The 14,710-nt window shown below is 47.0% G+C and overlaps 4 protein-coding genes across 17 annotated transcripts in view; all 4 read left to right on the top strand.

Annotated features, from left to right (window-relative positions):
- The window catches only part of LOC120947971 (kazrin), a 63,397-nt gene extending 59,092 nt beyond the window's left edge, over window positions 1-4,305 (top strand). For 12 of the 13 annotated variants that reach the window (XM_040363871.2, XM_040363869.2, XM_040363879.2 and 9 more), the window contains 2 exons: window positions 899-922; window positions 1,681-4,305. In XM_040363871.2, the coding sequence (XP_040219805.2) occupies window positions 899-922; window positions 1,681-2,127 (471 nt within the window). In that variant the 3' untranslated portion in view covers window positions 2,128-4,305. The remainder of the gene's footprint in view (window positions 1-898; window positions 923-1,680) is intronic. The other variant, XM_040363878.2, reaches the window with a different exon arrangement.
- Window positions 4,306-4,653: 348 nt separating this feature from the next.
- Window positions 4,654-9,602, top strand: LOC120949472 (dnaJ homolog subfamily C member 22). 2 transcript variants are annotated; one of them, XM_040366790.2, is made up of 4 exons: window positions 4,654-6,552; window positions 7,955-8,609; window positions 8,683-8,887; window positions 8,958-9,602. In XM_040366790.2, the coding sequence occupies exons 2-4, from the start codon at window positions 7,970-7,972 to the stop codon at window positions 9,433-9,435; spliced, it is 1,323 nt and encodes a 440-aa protein (XP_040222724.2). In that variant the 5' UTR covers window positions 4,654-6,552; window positions 7,955-7,969; the 3' UTR covers window positions 9,436-9,602. The 2 variants fall into 2 exon arrangements, with proteins under 2 accessions (XP_040222724.2, XP_040222723.2); XM_040366789.2 differs by lacking the exon at window positions 4,654-6,552 and adding an exon at window positions 6,910-7,849.
- Window positions 9,603-9,827: 225 nt separating this feature from the next.
- LOC120961457 (apyrase-like) lies at window positions 9,828-11,824 on the top strand. Its single transcript, XM_040385173.2, has 3 exons — window positions 9,828-10,333; window positions 10,414-11,263; window positions 11,327-11,824. The coding sequence occupies exons 1-3, from the start codon at window positions 9,962-9,964 to the stop codon at window positions 11,779-11,781; spliced, it is 1,677 nt and encodes a 558-aa protein (XP_040241107.2). The 5' UTR covers window positions 9,828-9,961; the 3' UTR covers window positions 11,782-11,824.
- Window positions 11,825-12,693: 869 nt separating this feature from the next.
- Window positions 12,694-14,706, top strand: LOC120949471 (apyrase-like). The gene is made up of 3 exons (XM_040366787.2): window positions 12,694-13,135; window positions 13,213-14,062; window positions 14,134-14,706. Exons 1-3 carry the CDS (start codon window positions 12,776-12,778, stop codon window positions 14,583-14,585), a joined length of 1,662 nt encoding a protein of 553 aa, XP_040222721.2. The 5' UTR covers window positions 12,694-12,775; the 3' UTR covers window positions 14,586-14,706.
- The last annotated feature ends 4 nt before the right edge of the window (window positions 14,707-14,710 follow it).

The raw sequence follows: 14,710 nt of genomic DNA on the forward strand, positions 1-14,710 counted from the left end.
GACAACAAATGGGGAAGAGTGGCGGCATGGTCTATGGTGTGAAATGTTTTATTTGTTTTGATGTAAGGCTTGTACAAGGACTGCTTGAAGCAATGTTGAAGCAACTTTGTTGTGGAATTGAAGCACAAATTCAGAACTCTCGACAGCGACTAACAGAAGTATTCAAAAGAGGGCATTTTCGGTCCAAACAGAGAGACATCCAAACAGAGGGACTATAGAATGTAATATCAAACAAGCGCTTCAGACTCTTCCAACAGTAATATCTACTCTTATCTGAGAAAGAAAACAAGATACTTTATGTCCTTTTCCAAACAAACGTTCTAGGTACTCAGCGAGGTACGCAGCGCTTTCCCCTTCAAGGACATTAACATTACATCGATAATGATTCTGAATGAGTTGAAACGATTAAAATGTCAATAAAAGCTACTCTTATCGACATTTTAGATATAATTTTAGATTGATTTATGTTGTTTTTCCGTTCTGTTTCTGTCTCGTTAGTTTCTTCTCGATATGTTTGGTTGTGCATGTTTAGTAAGTGTTCTCTTATCTTTTAAACCCTCCCTCAAGCAACCTCCTTCCCCCGTAGCTCAAACCTACACTTTTTTGCAAACTAGTGTCTGTCCGTAGCCTTGTCCGTAGATGCAACACTTAACAGCAATGACACAACAATCCTAGAATTTCTCTCTCCAACCACCACCGCGCACAAACCATACTAAAAACCCCGTTCGGTATCTTTTGTTCTCTGCATACTTGCTCCCGGACCTGTGCCTGTCTCTGTGCATGTCCCTTCCCCTGACAACCCTTTTGCCTTCACACTCTTCATCCCCTTTCTTTGGACCCGCTTTGGACACCACCGGCGGTCACAACAAAATACCATACAAAAACACACACACAACAGTTTGCCGCCTGGAAAGGATCACAGGTACAGTACTGCCGGGGAATGAATGGTGCTCAGGAAACTTTTCAGAAGATTTTAAATTTGCATTTACTCACCCCTTTCCTTCCACTGTCGGTCAGTAGGAAAAGTCTTTTCCAGGGGGGTTTTTTTAAGATGCCCAATTGTATTGCGAGAGCAGGAAGTATTTGCTCGTTACAGCAGAAATAGGAAATCAAGCCGGCGAAGATTTCCCTCTCATTGAACGTCGTTGGTGGAGCGAGCTCAAACCTTCAATTGAATTTTCGTAATGAACCTGTGGCCCCAAAAGTTTGGCCTCAAACTTATTGCCGCAGCTCAAGTTGTAACTTTTCGTCCTAATTTTGATTTTGCGGCATGATGATGCATTTGAGTGAAGGATTGCATTTCATTGCAGATGGTTAATTTAGTTCCGTCTTATTCGTTAGGTTCATTTAATTACCCAATAATCAATTTATGGAAACTTGCATGGGAATGTCTTGCATTTCTAGATAGAAAAAAGTAGAAGTTATACAACGAGATATTGTGACGTTTTCTTGATAAACTATCCTAATTAATCTAGGCATGATTCTTTTTAAACTTTTTGCTCTATCAACTATTTCAATCTCGTAAACGATAGGATACATCCAAAGATACCCGATTTCAACTAGAGTACCTAAACCTCTACTTTCATTGGCTAAATAGAAAGCCCCCTAGCCCAAAATCCCCCGATTGTCAAAACTATCCTTTGCTAACATTCGCATTACGTCCGCTTCAACTATTCGCAGGGTTCGCTAACGAAAGCGTTCCGGATGAGCTCGAACTACAAGCCACGCGGCGGCAACAGTGCTGGCGGTGGTAGCGGTGCCGGCTCGGACAAGAACAGCGTGTACAGCTCCACCTCGCCGACACCATCGTTCAGCAGCAGTGAGGGTGGCATCTACGCCACCGTCGGATCGCTCCAGAGCCATCCGGCATTCTTCCACCATCTGCCACCGCCAACGTCGGCTCCACCGCCGATACCGCACGGTACCGGGCCGGCGGGTGGGTTAAGATCGATCGACCCGATGCTGGTTGGACCGGGCGGCACCGCAACAGCAGCAACCATCGCCAACAATCGGGTCAGTGCACCGCCGATGGACAGCGGTCATGCGACACTGCCAAAGTATGCGCAGCATCGGCGAGTCAAGAGCATAAGCGACATTGAGATTCCTTCCGTCGGACCGGTGGGATAGGATAGGGTGTACCGTTGGAATTAGTAATGAATCAGTACGGGCAGCAGCGTCATATTTATCTTTGTTTTATGCTCCTCTCAAATCAACCAAACATTCCAGCATTATTTAATAAATATTAGCTATTTAAATATGATGAATAAATGAAAGTACAGGGGAAAAGTCACACACACACTCACGATCCTTGCCAGAAATGGAAATAGGGTGCCAGTAATACTAAAGAGGTACTGAAAATTCGATTGAAAAGCTGACCACACAAAACTCGCCAAAAAGGGAGTGTGTGCAGGTGCAGGCAGAACCGCGGTGGTTTTGTGGACTTTCGTTACTGGTCAAACGCATCATCCGGTGCAGCATTTGTGGTTAACCGCATCTGCCCATCAACCGTTTTGCGGACGTCACCCAACGGCAAGTCCCTGGCACACCATCGGCGACTGAGATTTACACCATTTTTTGTGTGTTTGTTTTATGTCCTTTTGCCTTCCCTTGGCAAGGGATGTGATGGGTTTGCACATTAAATTCAATGCTTTGTTCATAATTTTTATTTCATTTTGTTGATTTATCATACACATTATGATACTGTTCGCAATATTTAGTTTATTTAATAATTTAATTAACCTTTCCTGTCTCCAAGTAGCACTCAACGCGCAAAATTGATATCGAGAAATTCGACTCTACCGTACTCATTGCCTTAACGCTGCATTGGCTTCCGTAACCACTCCAAACATTCGTTCCATCAATAATTCTACATTCCATTCGCAAATTGGCAGCGATTCGTGGTACGGATCCTTGCCGAAAGATATTTGAAATTGAGCTCGCATATCCCGGAGGCCGCTGCATCCAGAGTGCAGGTTGCGTCATTAATAAACTGCAGGCACTAATTAGATCGGCTTGCGTTAATTTGAATTTACTGCGCTCGAATCGATTGCGGTTTTGCGTTTCGTCCCGGAGGCTGATTCCTCTGTCTGTCTGTGAGTGTGAGAGTGCATTGCCATATGTCGATATCACTAACGATACGCGATGTTATCGGAGCGAGCAATGTGTTTGACTTCGTTCCACCAAAAACCAATCGCAACATCATTTTACCTACCAGTAGGATACGTTTGTTTGTTTATTTTTTGTAATTAAATTGGTGCTCTTTATATTAAGCTACCGACTCCTACTACAACTGCACCCTCCCCTTCTCATGGCCGACACAATGTGCAATCAAATCGGTGTAAGTGCAAACAAGCAAACGCAGAGGATGCTGAAAAATGTTCTCTTGTATTTAGCTACAACTCTTCCGTTTCTTCCCTGAATAACATTTAAGCTTATTATACATTTTCAATGCATTCTTTCATTCATGCCTCCCCTAATTGGAACCCATTAGATTTGATTGGCATAGTGCGTATGTGGGACGCGTTAATGGACGCTCGTGTCATCATCATTAGTGTGGTAAAGCGTCAGCAAATCGGTTTAAATGTATTCCATTCGTTCGAACGTATTCGTAATTTGTCCGTTCAACATATCATCAATAGAACGCGAATTACTGTGTAATGCCTTTCGAAAGCATGCACATGCAAATTAAAACACATTCATTTTCGAGCGTAAAAAGATGGATAGGATCGATCCGACAAAGTTGTAAAAGTGGAGGAGCAAAATTCAAACTTTCTGCGAATCAAAACATAACCCGCAGCCTCTGGGCCTTTTCCGTTTTGCTAACATATTTTAGGTTATTTATATTATTTAGGAAACAGCAGTAAGCGAGCGCGATAATCAATATTATGACCCGAGATATACTATTGATAGCGATTTGATGATACGTGTAAAGTGCTATTTATTCATTCGACTACTGCCATGCTCCGGAAACGTAAGCGAAAGTAAAACGGATAAAACAAAGGGTTTGACAATTAGGTTCTAAGATTGTTTGGCGTAGCATAAAACAAAGCTCAAAAAGAAAGAAATGATTAGCGATTAGGAAACGCAACCGTTGCGTGAGAAAATTATTCAAAATTTACCAGAGAGAAAGAGAGAGGCGGTAGGATGGCAAGTAACACAATCGATGACCAAAGTTGCTGTATTTATTGAAGAACTATATTTTCAAACCTCTATATTGAAATTATCTTATCATCATACAACACACATAACCTTAAACGAATTACGAGACGAAATGCAAATAAAACAGGTTGAAATTAAACCATTCAATGTGTTGGTACGTCCAGATATTTTTTTTTTTCGCGGTAGGTATTTTATAACGTTTGATAGTAAAATGAATCGAAATTTTATAGGTTACTTATAAATAGATATGCATTTTTGGCTAAAAATGGCAAGAACAGCGTATATTTTTGAATTTGTTGAATCAACCTTCGAATCTGATTTGTTAGCGTCATCTAGCGGCCGATAGTGAAACTGTCCAGCGAGCGGGTGATGCAGTGATGCCATCCATGTCATATTTTTGTTATGAATATGGTAAACTTACCGCACCAGAATTTATCGTTTGATGACTGTTTTTAATTATTATATAGGGTATGTATAATTATTTTCATACAAAATTTAAATATAAAGCGTGTTTTATTTTCATACCAAAGATGAATGCCACAATTTCTCTTAAGGCATCAGGTACACGGCAACCTTTTCCACGCTAATAAATATACAGGGGTTTTCAGGAGTTAGCATAGATGTGGGACACTTTCTTTACTTTTTTTATGCGACGTTTTTTTGTTTTGTTTTTTTTATGTAGAGCATCTCTTATTTTTAAGCGAAATGAAGTTTAAATGATGAGAATTACTATATGGCTATATGAACTCTATGCCATCCTTTTAAAACTATTTCAAAGAATTCCAATGAGTCTGTACCAACAGGATGTTGTAAAGTCCAATTTCCATCACATGAAGTTTATTTTCCCGAAAGAAAGGGTCAAGAAAGTGTTCAGGCCGGGCTACATTGATCGTACTCGCAAGCGTAATTTTGATTTTCACTAGCGCATCTGGCGGCGGCTGGTGGAAGCTTTTTTTGGTCATCGAGGGAATGGACCTGCCGGATCTCAAAATTAAGTAGTTTTTCCATCGTTTTCCATTGCAAAAATGGATGCAATGCGTGCAAGACATGTGTATCTACGTTTTACAAAACTTTTCTCCTCCGATTTAAGTAAAAAACATGGAAAATTAACGTATTTTCTGGAGCGGCTCCAAATTGTTTGGCAAAATGCTTCGGTCAGCCGCCGCCAGATGCGCTAGTGAAAATCGAAATTATACCAGCGAGTACGATCAATGTAGCCCGGCCTTTCCACAGCTATGTGGTACTGTCGTCCATTCAAACAACTTAACAACATGCCCATCAAGAGTTCAAGTCCCTCAATGGACTATGTCCCCATACGTAGGACTGACGTTGCATAAAGCTTTTAATTGTAGGCGAATGTGGATCATAAACGTCAACCTCATACATCACCGCGCGGCTACATGAGGTGAAATATACAGCGAAATGAACTATTTGACAGGTGAAATATCTGACAGATACAGCTAAAGGGTTGGGGGAGACACAACATCCGCTTTCAAAATTCTATTAAAAATAATATCTTCTTAAGCAGAACATTCCCTAATTGGAAGAAATTATGAACTGTTGACTAAAAATTGACGAAATACTCGATATTAAAGTTATTTAATGGATTTAATTACGATTTTGTGCACGTTATTTGTTTACATTGCACATCAGCTGGTTGCTGTGATGCTTTATCCGTCAGATATTTCGCCTGTCACATAGTTCATTTCGCTGTATATTTCACCTCATGTAGCCGCGCGGTCAACTGTCAACCGAATATTGTCCAAACCTTGTACAAATGTAAAATCTTGGCAACCCGGCCGAGCTGTCAGAAAAAGAGAATAAAAAGGGGAATTCACGTTGTGTACGCAGTTGGAAAAGCACGTGTAATTCTGTGTCTTATGTCCTTCAGTCCTTAAGAATATTTTATATGACGTTGTTTACACAATAAAGCTAAAATGGCATTATTTTTAAAAATCAAATGTAATTTTGACATTTAGAAAATGTCGCCCCTTTTGGGCTGTTCCTCTGGAATGTTTTTTTTTTTTTAATTTCCATTCTTGAACCAACCCTCACAAATGTCCGAATGACTCTCGTGTACACTCACCTTAACAATATCTCTCACTCGTTTTCTCTCATTGTTTCTCTCTCTTTCTTTCAACCATGCACGCACCAACAGCGTACCATAGGTCAAGACTATTTCTCTCGCAACGGCGCTCACACACGGACGTGCGCACGCTCTCTCTCTCTCTCTCCTTTCTGCGTGGCTCACCTGAAGATCATCGCCGATCATTGTGTTGCATTCTTTCGTCCGAGCCAAACGTTAGGTGCATCGTCTGAAAGTGTGAGGCTCCGAGGGTTTTTTTGAAATAAAAAGACGTACCTTAATTCACAGTCAATAAACGAATATAAAAGGTGAGCATGGAACACAATTTAAAGATGTACTTTTTGTGTAGGTGATTTTGCACGAAACAACGAATCGTAAAGAAGTAAAAAAAAACATCGTCGCAAGCGTGCGGTGTGGAACATAACGGGACTTTCTTCCGCTGGTGCTGCTGCTGCCCACAAGAGCACCACATAGCTCTGAGCTGGAATGGAATTGGGATGAAAGCATAAAGAGGCGAAAGAAAGACTGCTCGGAGTTTGGTACTTACAAACAGTCGGGAAATCTGGCAACCGTCGTCATCATCATCATCATCAACTGAATCGCTCGGGTAGAAATCTTCCAGAATGTTATGCTGATTCTTCATGACATGGAATAAGCAGTGGAAATAATTGTACGGTTACGGTTTGGTTCTTGAGAAGAATGGATTGGATGTGTGTGAAAACTGGAAGGGAGTAGCAATCGTTGAAGTGTGTAAAATTTACCGAAAAGACGTATTTTTTAAACAAAAAAAAATAGATGTGACGTTAGTGGCGATACGGTTCCGAGATAAGCACAAAACAACTCCGATTTTTACAGTTGAATTTCTGCTCCAAACGAAACCTACGCAAAAGCAACGTGTTGTTCTTTGGTTAGCACGCGCGCTACTTACATATACGCGGTGACATACTTCGTGCGCCGTAAATGCGACCGCCTGCGCGCCTCCTTTCCTGGTGTCTACCGTGCAGTGAAAGTTGTGAATCAAGCTTAGTGCTGTGATCTCATTTCTTTACAAAAAAAAAGTCGCACTCAGTGTCTAGGTGAAGTTCATTTGCGTGCGTAAATAACGATCACGCTGCGTCTTGGAGTTTGGCCCTAAGAAAAAAGTGCAAAAATCAGTTAAAATTTAAGTCACTTGCTTCTTATCGATTACCGGACACCCAAGCGAAACGTGTCTTCTCAACGCTAAAAGCGAAGATTATACTATCAAACGGCATACGCGCAGCCAACCGTACCCGCGCAATGCAATGTTTACGCACGTGCACAATGCGCAAACCACCACTCTCTCCCCTGACCGGATAGACACTGACGTGTACTTTTGAGGGGTTTTTTTAACATCTTCTTCGGCTTGGAACGTGGAGTCGTTTGGCACAAGCTGCATACACACAGCGGATGTAGCGCTTGGCGTGAGAAAAGTAGGCTAAATCGTGCTTAGAAATTACTGCAAAACACCTGAATTGTGCGCTGGAAAGTGATTTGAGGGAAAGATAAGAGAACTAAGGGATTCATGGTAATCCTATTGAAACGTTCCTGAATTTCTATCCTGTAATGCATTCACCCAAACGTTTGGTAATGAGACAGAAGCTCCCTGCTTGACTTTAAACAACAACCATTTGAACTCAACCTTCTGCTTGTGCTGCTTGCTAATCTGCGCTTTTCATTTTGAAATTTCAGCCGAACCACACCGAAATGGGCGAAAAACTGTCCCCCTCACCGTCGGCACCAGCCGTCGATACGTCCTCACCCAAGCACAACGCCGAAACAGCGGCCAAAGAAAGGCCGAAAAAGCGCCGCAACAGCAAGGAAGAGAAGCATGTCGCGGCTACCGATGCGTCATCGCCGAAGCACAACGCCAAAGGAACAGATGCAGCGTCCAAAGAAAAGCCGAAACAGCGCCGCAACAGCAAGGAAGAGAAGCAATCCCTCGCACAGCCCGGCCAGCTAGCAAAACGCAAATCCATCCTCATGGCGTACGCCCTCTGGCTGGTCGGTGGTGTGTTCGGGGTGCATCACTTCTATCTGCGGCAGGATCGGCGTGCCTTCGTCTGGTGGTGTACGTTCGGGTATGCCGGCATCGGCTGGCTGGCGGACGTGCTGCAGATCCCGTCGATGGTGCGCGATGTCAACAACGATCCACGGTTTGTGGAGGAGTTCAATGCAAAGCTGCGCACGAACCGGAAGCCCCCGTTTTCCACCGGCCGGTTTCTGCTGGCGATCATGATCGGCTACTTTTGGGGCCAGCTGATCAGCCTGGCGATCCCGCAGACCGAGTTTGTCGGCATCGATTGGGGCTTTCTTCACTGGCTGATTCCGTTCGGTGTGGCGTTGGGTAAGGGGTCGAAAGCGGTGAGTGTTTTTTTGTTCTAACTCGTTTGCTAATCTGGACTCGTTCGCCCCAACAGGTGTCTGGACGGTGGGCAATACGGGGCGTGAGAAGGGTGTCCTGTGGCACTGTCTGGTAGCGTCGTACGTATCCTATCTTTCGCGCTACTTCATCATGGAGGAAGAGTACTGGTTCACGATAATGTCGTTCTGCAGCGCGCTCGCGTTCGACAACCTCTCCAAGGAGTGGAACCTGGAGGTGCCCAAGAAAAAACGACTTGTACGGTAAGCCAATCAAGGGATGCGACCATTTCAAAATCATCCTCTAACTCCACACACATCTATACATCCACAGACGACTGGCAGTGCTGGGTACGGCAGCAGTTATCTATCTGGCCCTGTGGGGCTGCTTCCTCTACTTCAACGGTACGATCACGGACAGCGAGGGTGACGAGGTCCCAGTGCACGAGGCACTGTACAACTTCCTCAAATCACCGTGGTGGACGGACCTGAAGCAGACGCTGCACGACACTTACCAGTTTGCGAAGCATCACGGCTGGGCCGAGGTTTGGAAACAAATCGTCGACTCGATGGATGTGGACGGCGAGCAGAACGCGTACAAGGTGCTGGGCATTAGTGCGACCGCTTCGCAGGTGGAAATCAAAACGCTCTGCCGCAACCTGTCGAAGGAAACGCACCCGGACAAGGTGAAGGACAAGAGCCGGCTCCGGGCGGCCGAGGAACGGTTCATGGAGATACAGCAGGCGTGCGAGGCGCTCAGCAAGACGCGCCGGAAGCGCCGCCAGCGCAACAAAAAGTCCGATGAACTGTAAAAGAAGGAGAACGAGAGAGAGAGAAGAAGGTTTAGCGAAGTTGATCAGTTTCAGAGATGTACTTAGGCAGGTAAAAGAAGAATGGTAGAGTAGAATTAATTTTAACCTCACCCTGTTACGTAGAATGTGTCCGAACCGAAGAATAAAAGGAATATCTTATTTATGGAGCCATTTTGTATCATTTGTTGCTTCATAAAGAAAAGAGCAATTGTTGGATTGATACCACCCCCGAGGTTGATTTGCATGTGCTATTGAACATCAGGCAAGCAACAGACAACGAGAACATCTTATCATTATCAAACATGTTATCTCAGCAAGTTGTTTCGATGAGAAAAGAAAAAAACAAATTGCAAATTATTCTCTTCTCACAAACAGCACTCGAACTACGGGGGAGATACCAACCCATCCCATAGCTTCTCCTACCTGTGCACGAATATCGTCCCTTTGTCCTTAAGCCAGGTAGCGAGAAGGTGGCCGTTTTGACCATTCCAAACCATTGCTTCGCAGTCACTCGACCCGTGAAGAGATGGCTCCGAGACCCGTGTTAAAGCTTCTTACCTGTCTGGGCACCGTAGCGTTGCTGCCGCTGGTAATATCGCACCGTACCGACGGCTCCCTGCTGTTCCCTCTGTCGCTCGTCCACATCAACGACATTCACGCACACTGGGAGGAAATCGATACGGCAAGCGTTACGTGCGATCCGAAACGGGACGGTGCGGCTGAGCAGTGTCTCGGAGGGTACGCCCGCACAGTTACGATCGTGCGACAGCTGCTGCAGGAGCGCCCGAATCCGGTGTACCTTAACATTGGCGACAACTTCCAGGGTACGCTTTGGTACAACATCCATCGATGGAATGCGACGGCATTTTTCCTCAACCTGCTGCCGGCGGATGCTGTCGTAAGTTGCATTTATGCTCGAGAGAAACTGCGCTGCTACTTCATAATTTTCTTCATAAAACTCTCTACCGAACATTGCAGACTGTGGGAAACCATGAGTTTGACGATGGAATTGCCGGTGTGGTTCCGTTCCTGGAAGCGATACAGTCGCCCGTTCTGCTGGTAAACGTGGACAACTCGAAGGAACCAACGTTCAGCAAGTTCCGCCCGTCGATGGTGCTGGAGCGTGCTGGGCGCAAGATCGGCCTGATTGGAGTGATCCTCCGCACCACGTACAACATGGCCGACACTGGGGCGTTGGTTTTCGAGGATGAGGCAGAAACTGTTCGCCTGGAGGCGGATCGGCTTACAGCCGAAGGTGTGGATATTGTGGTCGTCCTATCGCACTGTGGTCTCGATGTTGATCACATTATCGCAGCAAATGCGGGCCCCAACGTGGACATCATTGTCGGTGGACATTCCCACAGCTTCCTGTACAGCGGACAGAACGACAAGATTCCAATGACACCCGCTTCCGAGTATCCAACGGTCGTCAACCAACCGGACGGACATCGGGTGCTGATCGTGCAGGCTTCCGCCTACACCAAGCTTGTCGGGGACATTGTACTCTACTTTGACGACCAGGGCATTGTGCAGCACTGGGAAGGTAATCCGATCTATCTGTCGAACGATATCGTCCCCGATGCGGAAGTGCTGGAAGCGATCGCGCCCTGGAAGGTAGCGATCGATGCGGTCGGCGAGCGTACGATCGGTGCGACGGCGGTCGATCTGCTGAAACCGCCCTGCAACTTTGGCGAGTGTGTGCTGGGGAATCTGATTGCCGACTCGATGGTGGAAGCGTTCGTGCCGATGGCGGAGGAGGGCAGCTGGACGTACGCATCGATCGCAGCGATTGCTGTTGGGCGTATACGGCAGAGTCTTGTCCCGGGAGGTAAGCAGGTAACAACCTAAAGGCCCAGAAGAGATATTGAATTTTCCCAAATTCTCCTCACAGACATTTCCTTCAAGCATCTGATTGAAGTGCTTCCGTTCGAGAACAAGCTGGTCTGTCTGGAACTTCGGGGCTTCCAGCTGGTCGGACTGCTGGAGCACGGTGCCGAGCTGTCGTGGGACGAGCATCGGTTTAACGCCAAGAATTTGATGCACGTGTCCGGACTGCGCGTCGTGTACAACGTCACCAATCCGATCGGACACCGGGTACTGTCGGTGGAGGCGCTGTGTCAGGACTGTTCCATGCCGAGCTACGCCCCAGTGGAGATGTTCAAGATGTATCGTGTCGTTACGGTGTCGTATCTGGCCGAAGGGGGTGATGGTTTTGAGATCTTCCCGCGCTATGGTAGAAATCGGGTCGTTGCACCGATGGATGATGTGCAGGCTTTTGAGGAGTACGTGAAGCCACGCTCGCCCGTCGCTCCTGTGCTGGAGGAACGCATTCAAATCTTGAACTGAAAAAGGAAAAAAGTAAATAAATTAATATCACACAGCAGATGAATGGGTCCTGTATTGCCAGCTGGCCTATAGCACACGTGCTCACAAGGTGTGTCAGTGTTAGTGATAAAGCGGGATGACTGTGAAGGAACTACCTCGGTTACTGCCTGCTCGTGATTGAAGCTTGTAATCCCCGAATATCTTGATGTCTTGGCATTTGTTCAGCATTGGACAACAGTATCTTATCTCTCAGCACCCTTCGCAGACTAATTGAAGACAATCGACGTTATCTCGTGTCCAACAAATGTGATGATGATGTTGTTCCGCAAAACCCACTTGAATGTTTAGATCTTTTCACCTACGTCCTAGAGCTAGAGACATATCAATATCTCTCTGTATCTCCCTCTCTCGAGACAAGACCCTAATCGATGAAGGGCATCTCTGACACCTGTAGAAGCAGCTTCTGGAATAAAAAAGCTTTTTTCAATGTCTCAAGACTAATTTCGCATCCACCTGTACAATAAGTGTATTAGAACTGGAAGGGGGCAATAACCACCACCACCAGCATCAACAAGACCGGACCAACGTTTACTCAGCAGGCACCGATTTCAATTTAAAATAAACCGTTGGGGGTCTTTTAATTTGCGGGATTTACCCCATGTTTCTCAATACATTAGCGAGCTTTGCGTTATTGATCGCGATTTCCAAAGAAGTTGGCTTACACTCAGTAAGCCCCACAAACGGTCTCCCCCTCTCTATCGTTCGTTCACAATCTACCTTTCTCTCTCTCTCTCTCTCTCTCTCTCTCTCTCTCTCTCTCTCTCTCTCTCTCTCTCTCTCGCTCTTACTCTCACTCACCTGTTGGTGTTGGTGGCAATGAGGGGTCGTTCGAACGAAATTGATTTGCTGCCCCCGCGCGGCGAATCTTTCGCGCATTCGGGCCCGTACGACAGTGTCACGCAAGATTTCGCACGGTGCGCACACGCAGAGAGCGCGCGCGTGCTCAAACTTCACAATGGTGCGGAGTTGGTGTTTCTTCCCACGTTTCGCGGTCATCTGCTTGCTTGCCTCGTTCAGTGCAATCGGTGCTGCTGGGCAGCAGGAGCTTTTCCCCCTGTCTATCGTGCACATTAACGACTTTCATGCCCGCTTCGAGGAGGTGAACGAGGCGAGTGTCACGTGTGATGGGGCGGCCGGGGAGCGATGCATCGGTGGGTACGCCCGCACGGTGACGGTCGTGAAGCGGCTGCTGGCCGAGCGACCGAACGCAATCTACCTGAACGCGGGCGACAACTTCCAGGGCACGCTGTGGTACAACATTCACCGATGGAACGCAACGTCGGAGTTTCTGAACATGCTTCCGGCCGATGCGATGGTAAGTTGCGGTTAATGCGGTGGCTCCCATTGATAGCTGGTTAATGACACTTGTTCTCCGCCTCCCCACCCACACAGACGATCGGCAACCATGAGTTCGATAATGGGGTGGAAGGTGTGGTACCGTTTCTGGAGACGATCGCTTCGCCGGTGCTGCTGGTAAATGTGGACAACAGCCTGGAACCGGAATTTAACCGGTTCAACAAGAGTCTGGTGCTAGAGCGCGGCGGGCGTCGTATCGGGGTGATTGGGGTCATCCTCAGCACGACCGATACGATCGCCAACACGGGCGAGCTGATGTTTGAGGACGAGGTCGAAACGATCCGAACGGAAGCGGAACACCTTACCGAGCTCGGGTGCGACATTATCGTCGTCCTGTCGCACTGTGGCATCGATGTGGATCGTTCGATCGCGGCGAATGTTGGCCCGTTGGTGGACATCATTGTGGGGGGCCATTCACATAGCTTCCTGTACACGGGCGATCATCCGACCATTCCGATGAATCCCGTGTCCGAATATCCAACGGTCGTCAGTCAACCGAACGGACATCGGGTGCTGATCGTGCAGGCTTCCGCCTACACCAAGCTGGTCGGGGACATTGTGCTGTACTTTGATGAGCAGGGCGTCATTCAACGGTGGGAAGGTAATCCAATCTATCTGAGCAATGACATTGTGCCGGATCCGGCCGTGGCCCAGGCACTAGTCCCGTGGAAGGTTGCGGTCGATGAGATCGGCAACAGGAAGATCGGTGCGACTGGGGTCGATCTGCAGAAGGCGACCTGTGGCTTTGGGGAGTGCAATCTGGGCAGTCTGATAGCTGACTCGATGGTGGCCGCCTTCGTGCCAAAGGCAGAACCGGGTCAATGGACCTATGCAGCCGTTGCCGTCCTTGCCGTCGGTGGCATTCGAGTAGGACTGTTCCGTGGAGGTAAGTGTGTGTGTGTTATGTGGTTACTTCAAGACAAGAATTAGCGATGCTTTACCGTGAATTTCTTACAGATCTTGCGTTCAAAAACCTGATCGAGGTGCTGCCGTTCGAGAACGCGCTCGTCTGCTTCGACATGCGCGGCGACCATCTGATCGAGCTGATGGAGTACAGTGTGGCCAAGTCTTGGGACGAGGACCGGTTCAACGGTGCCAACATGCTGCAGGTGTCCGGTTTGCGTGTCCTGTTCAACGTCACCAACCCGGTCGGGGAACGGGTGCTCGCGTTGGACGTGCTGTGTCATGATTGTGACGTGCCCAAGTACGCGCCGGTAGAACCGTTCCGGAAGTATCGCGTCATAACGAACTCGTTCCTGGCCGGCGGTGGTGATGGGTTTACCATGTTCGAGCGGTACGGACAGCGAAAGGTGAACGGGCCGGTAGATATCGACGCGTTCGAGAGCTACGTTCGGGAACGATCGCCCGTGCTGCAGGGATTGGATGGAAGGATAACGGTTCTAACGTAGAGTAGCAATATTTGGGGTAGTGATACTGGTGTAGTTATAGGTGTAGTACACATTCTCATCGCTTAGTTTAGAGCTTGACAGCATACAAACACGCAATAAATCAGCTTAATCTCCCATATAACCCC

Source organism: Anopheles coluzzii, chromosome 2, assembly GCF_943734685.1.
Source record: "Anopheles coluzzii chromosome 2, AcolN3, whole genome shotgun sequence".
NCBI lineage: Eukaryota > Metazoa > Arthropoda > Insecta > Diptera > Culicidae > Anopheles > Anopheles coluzzii.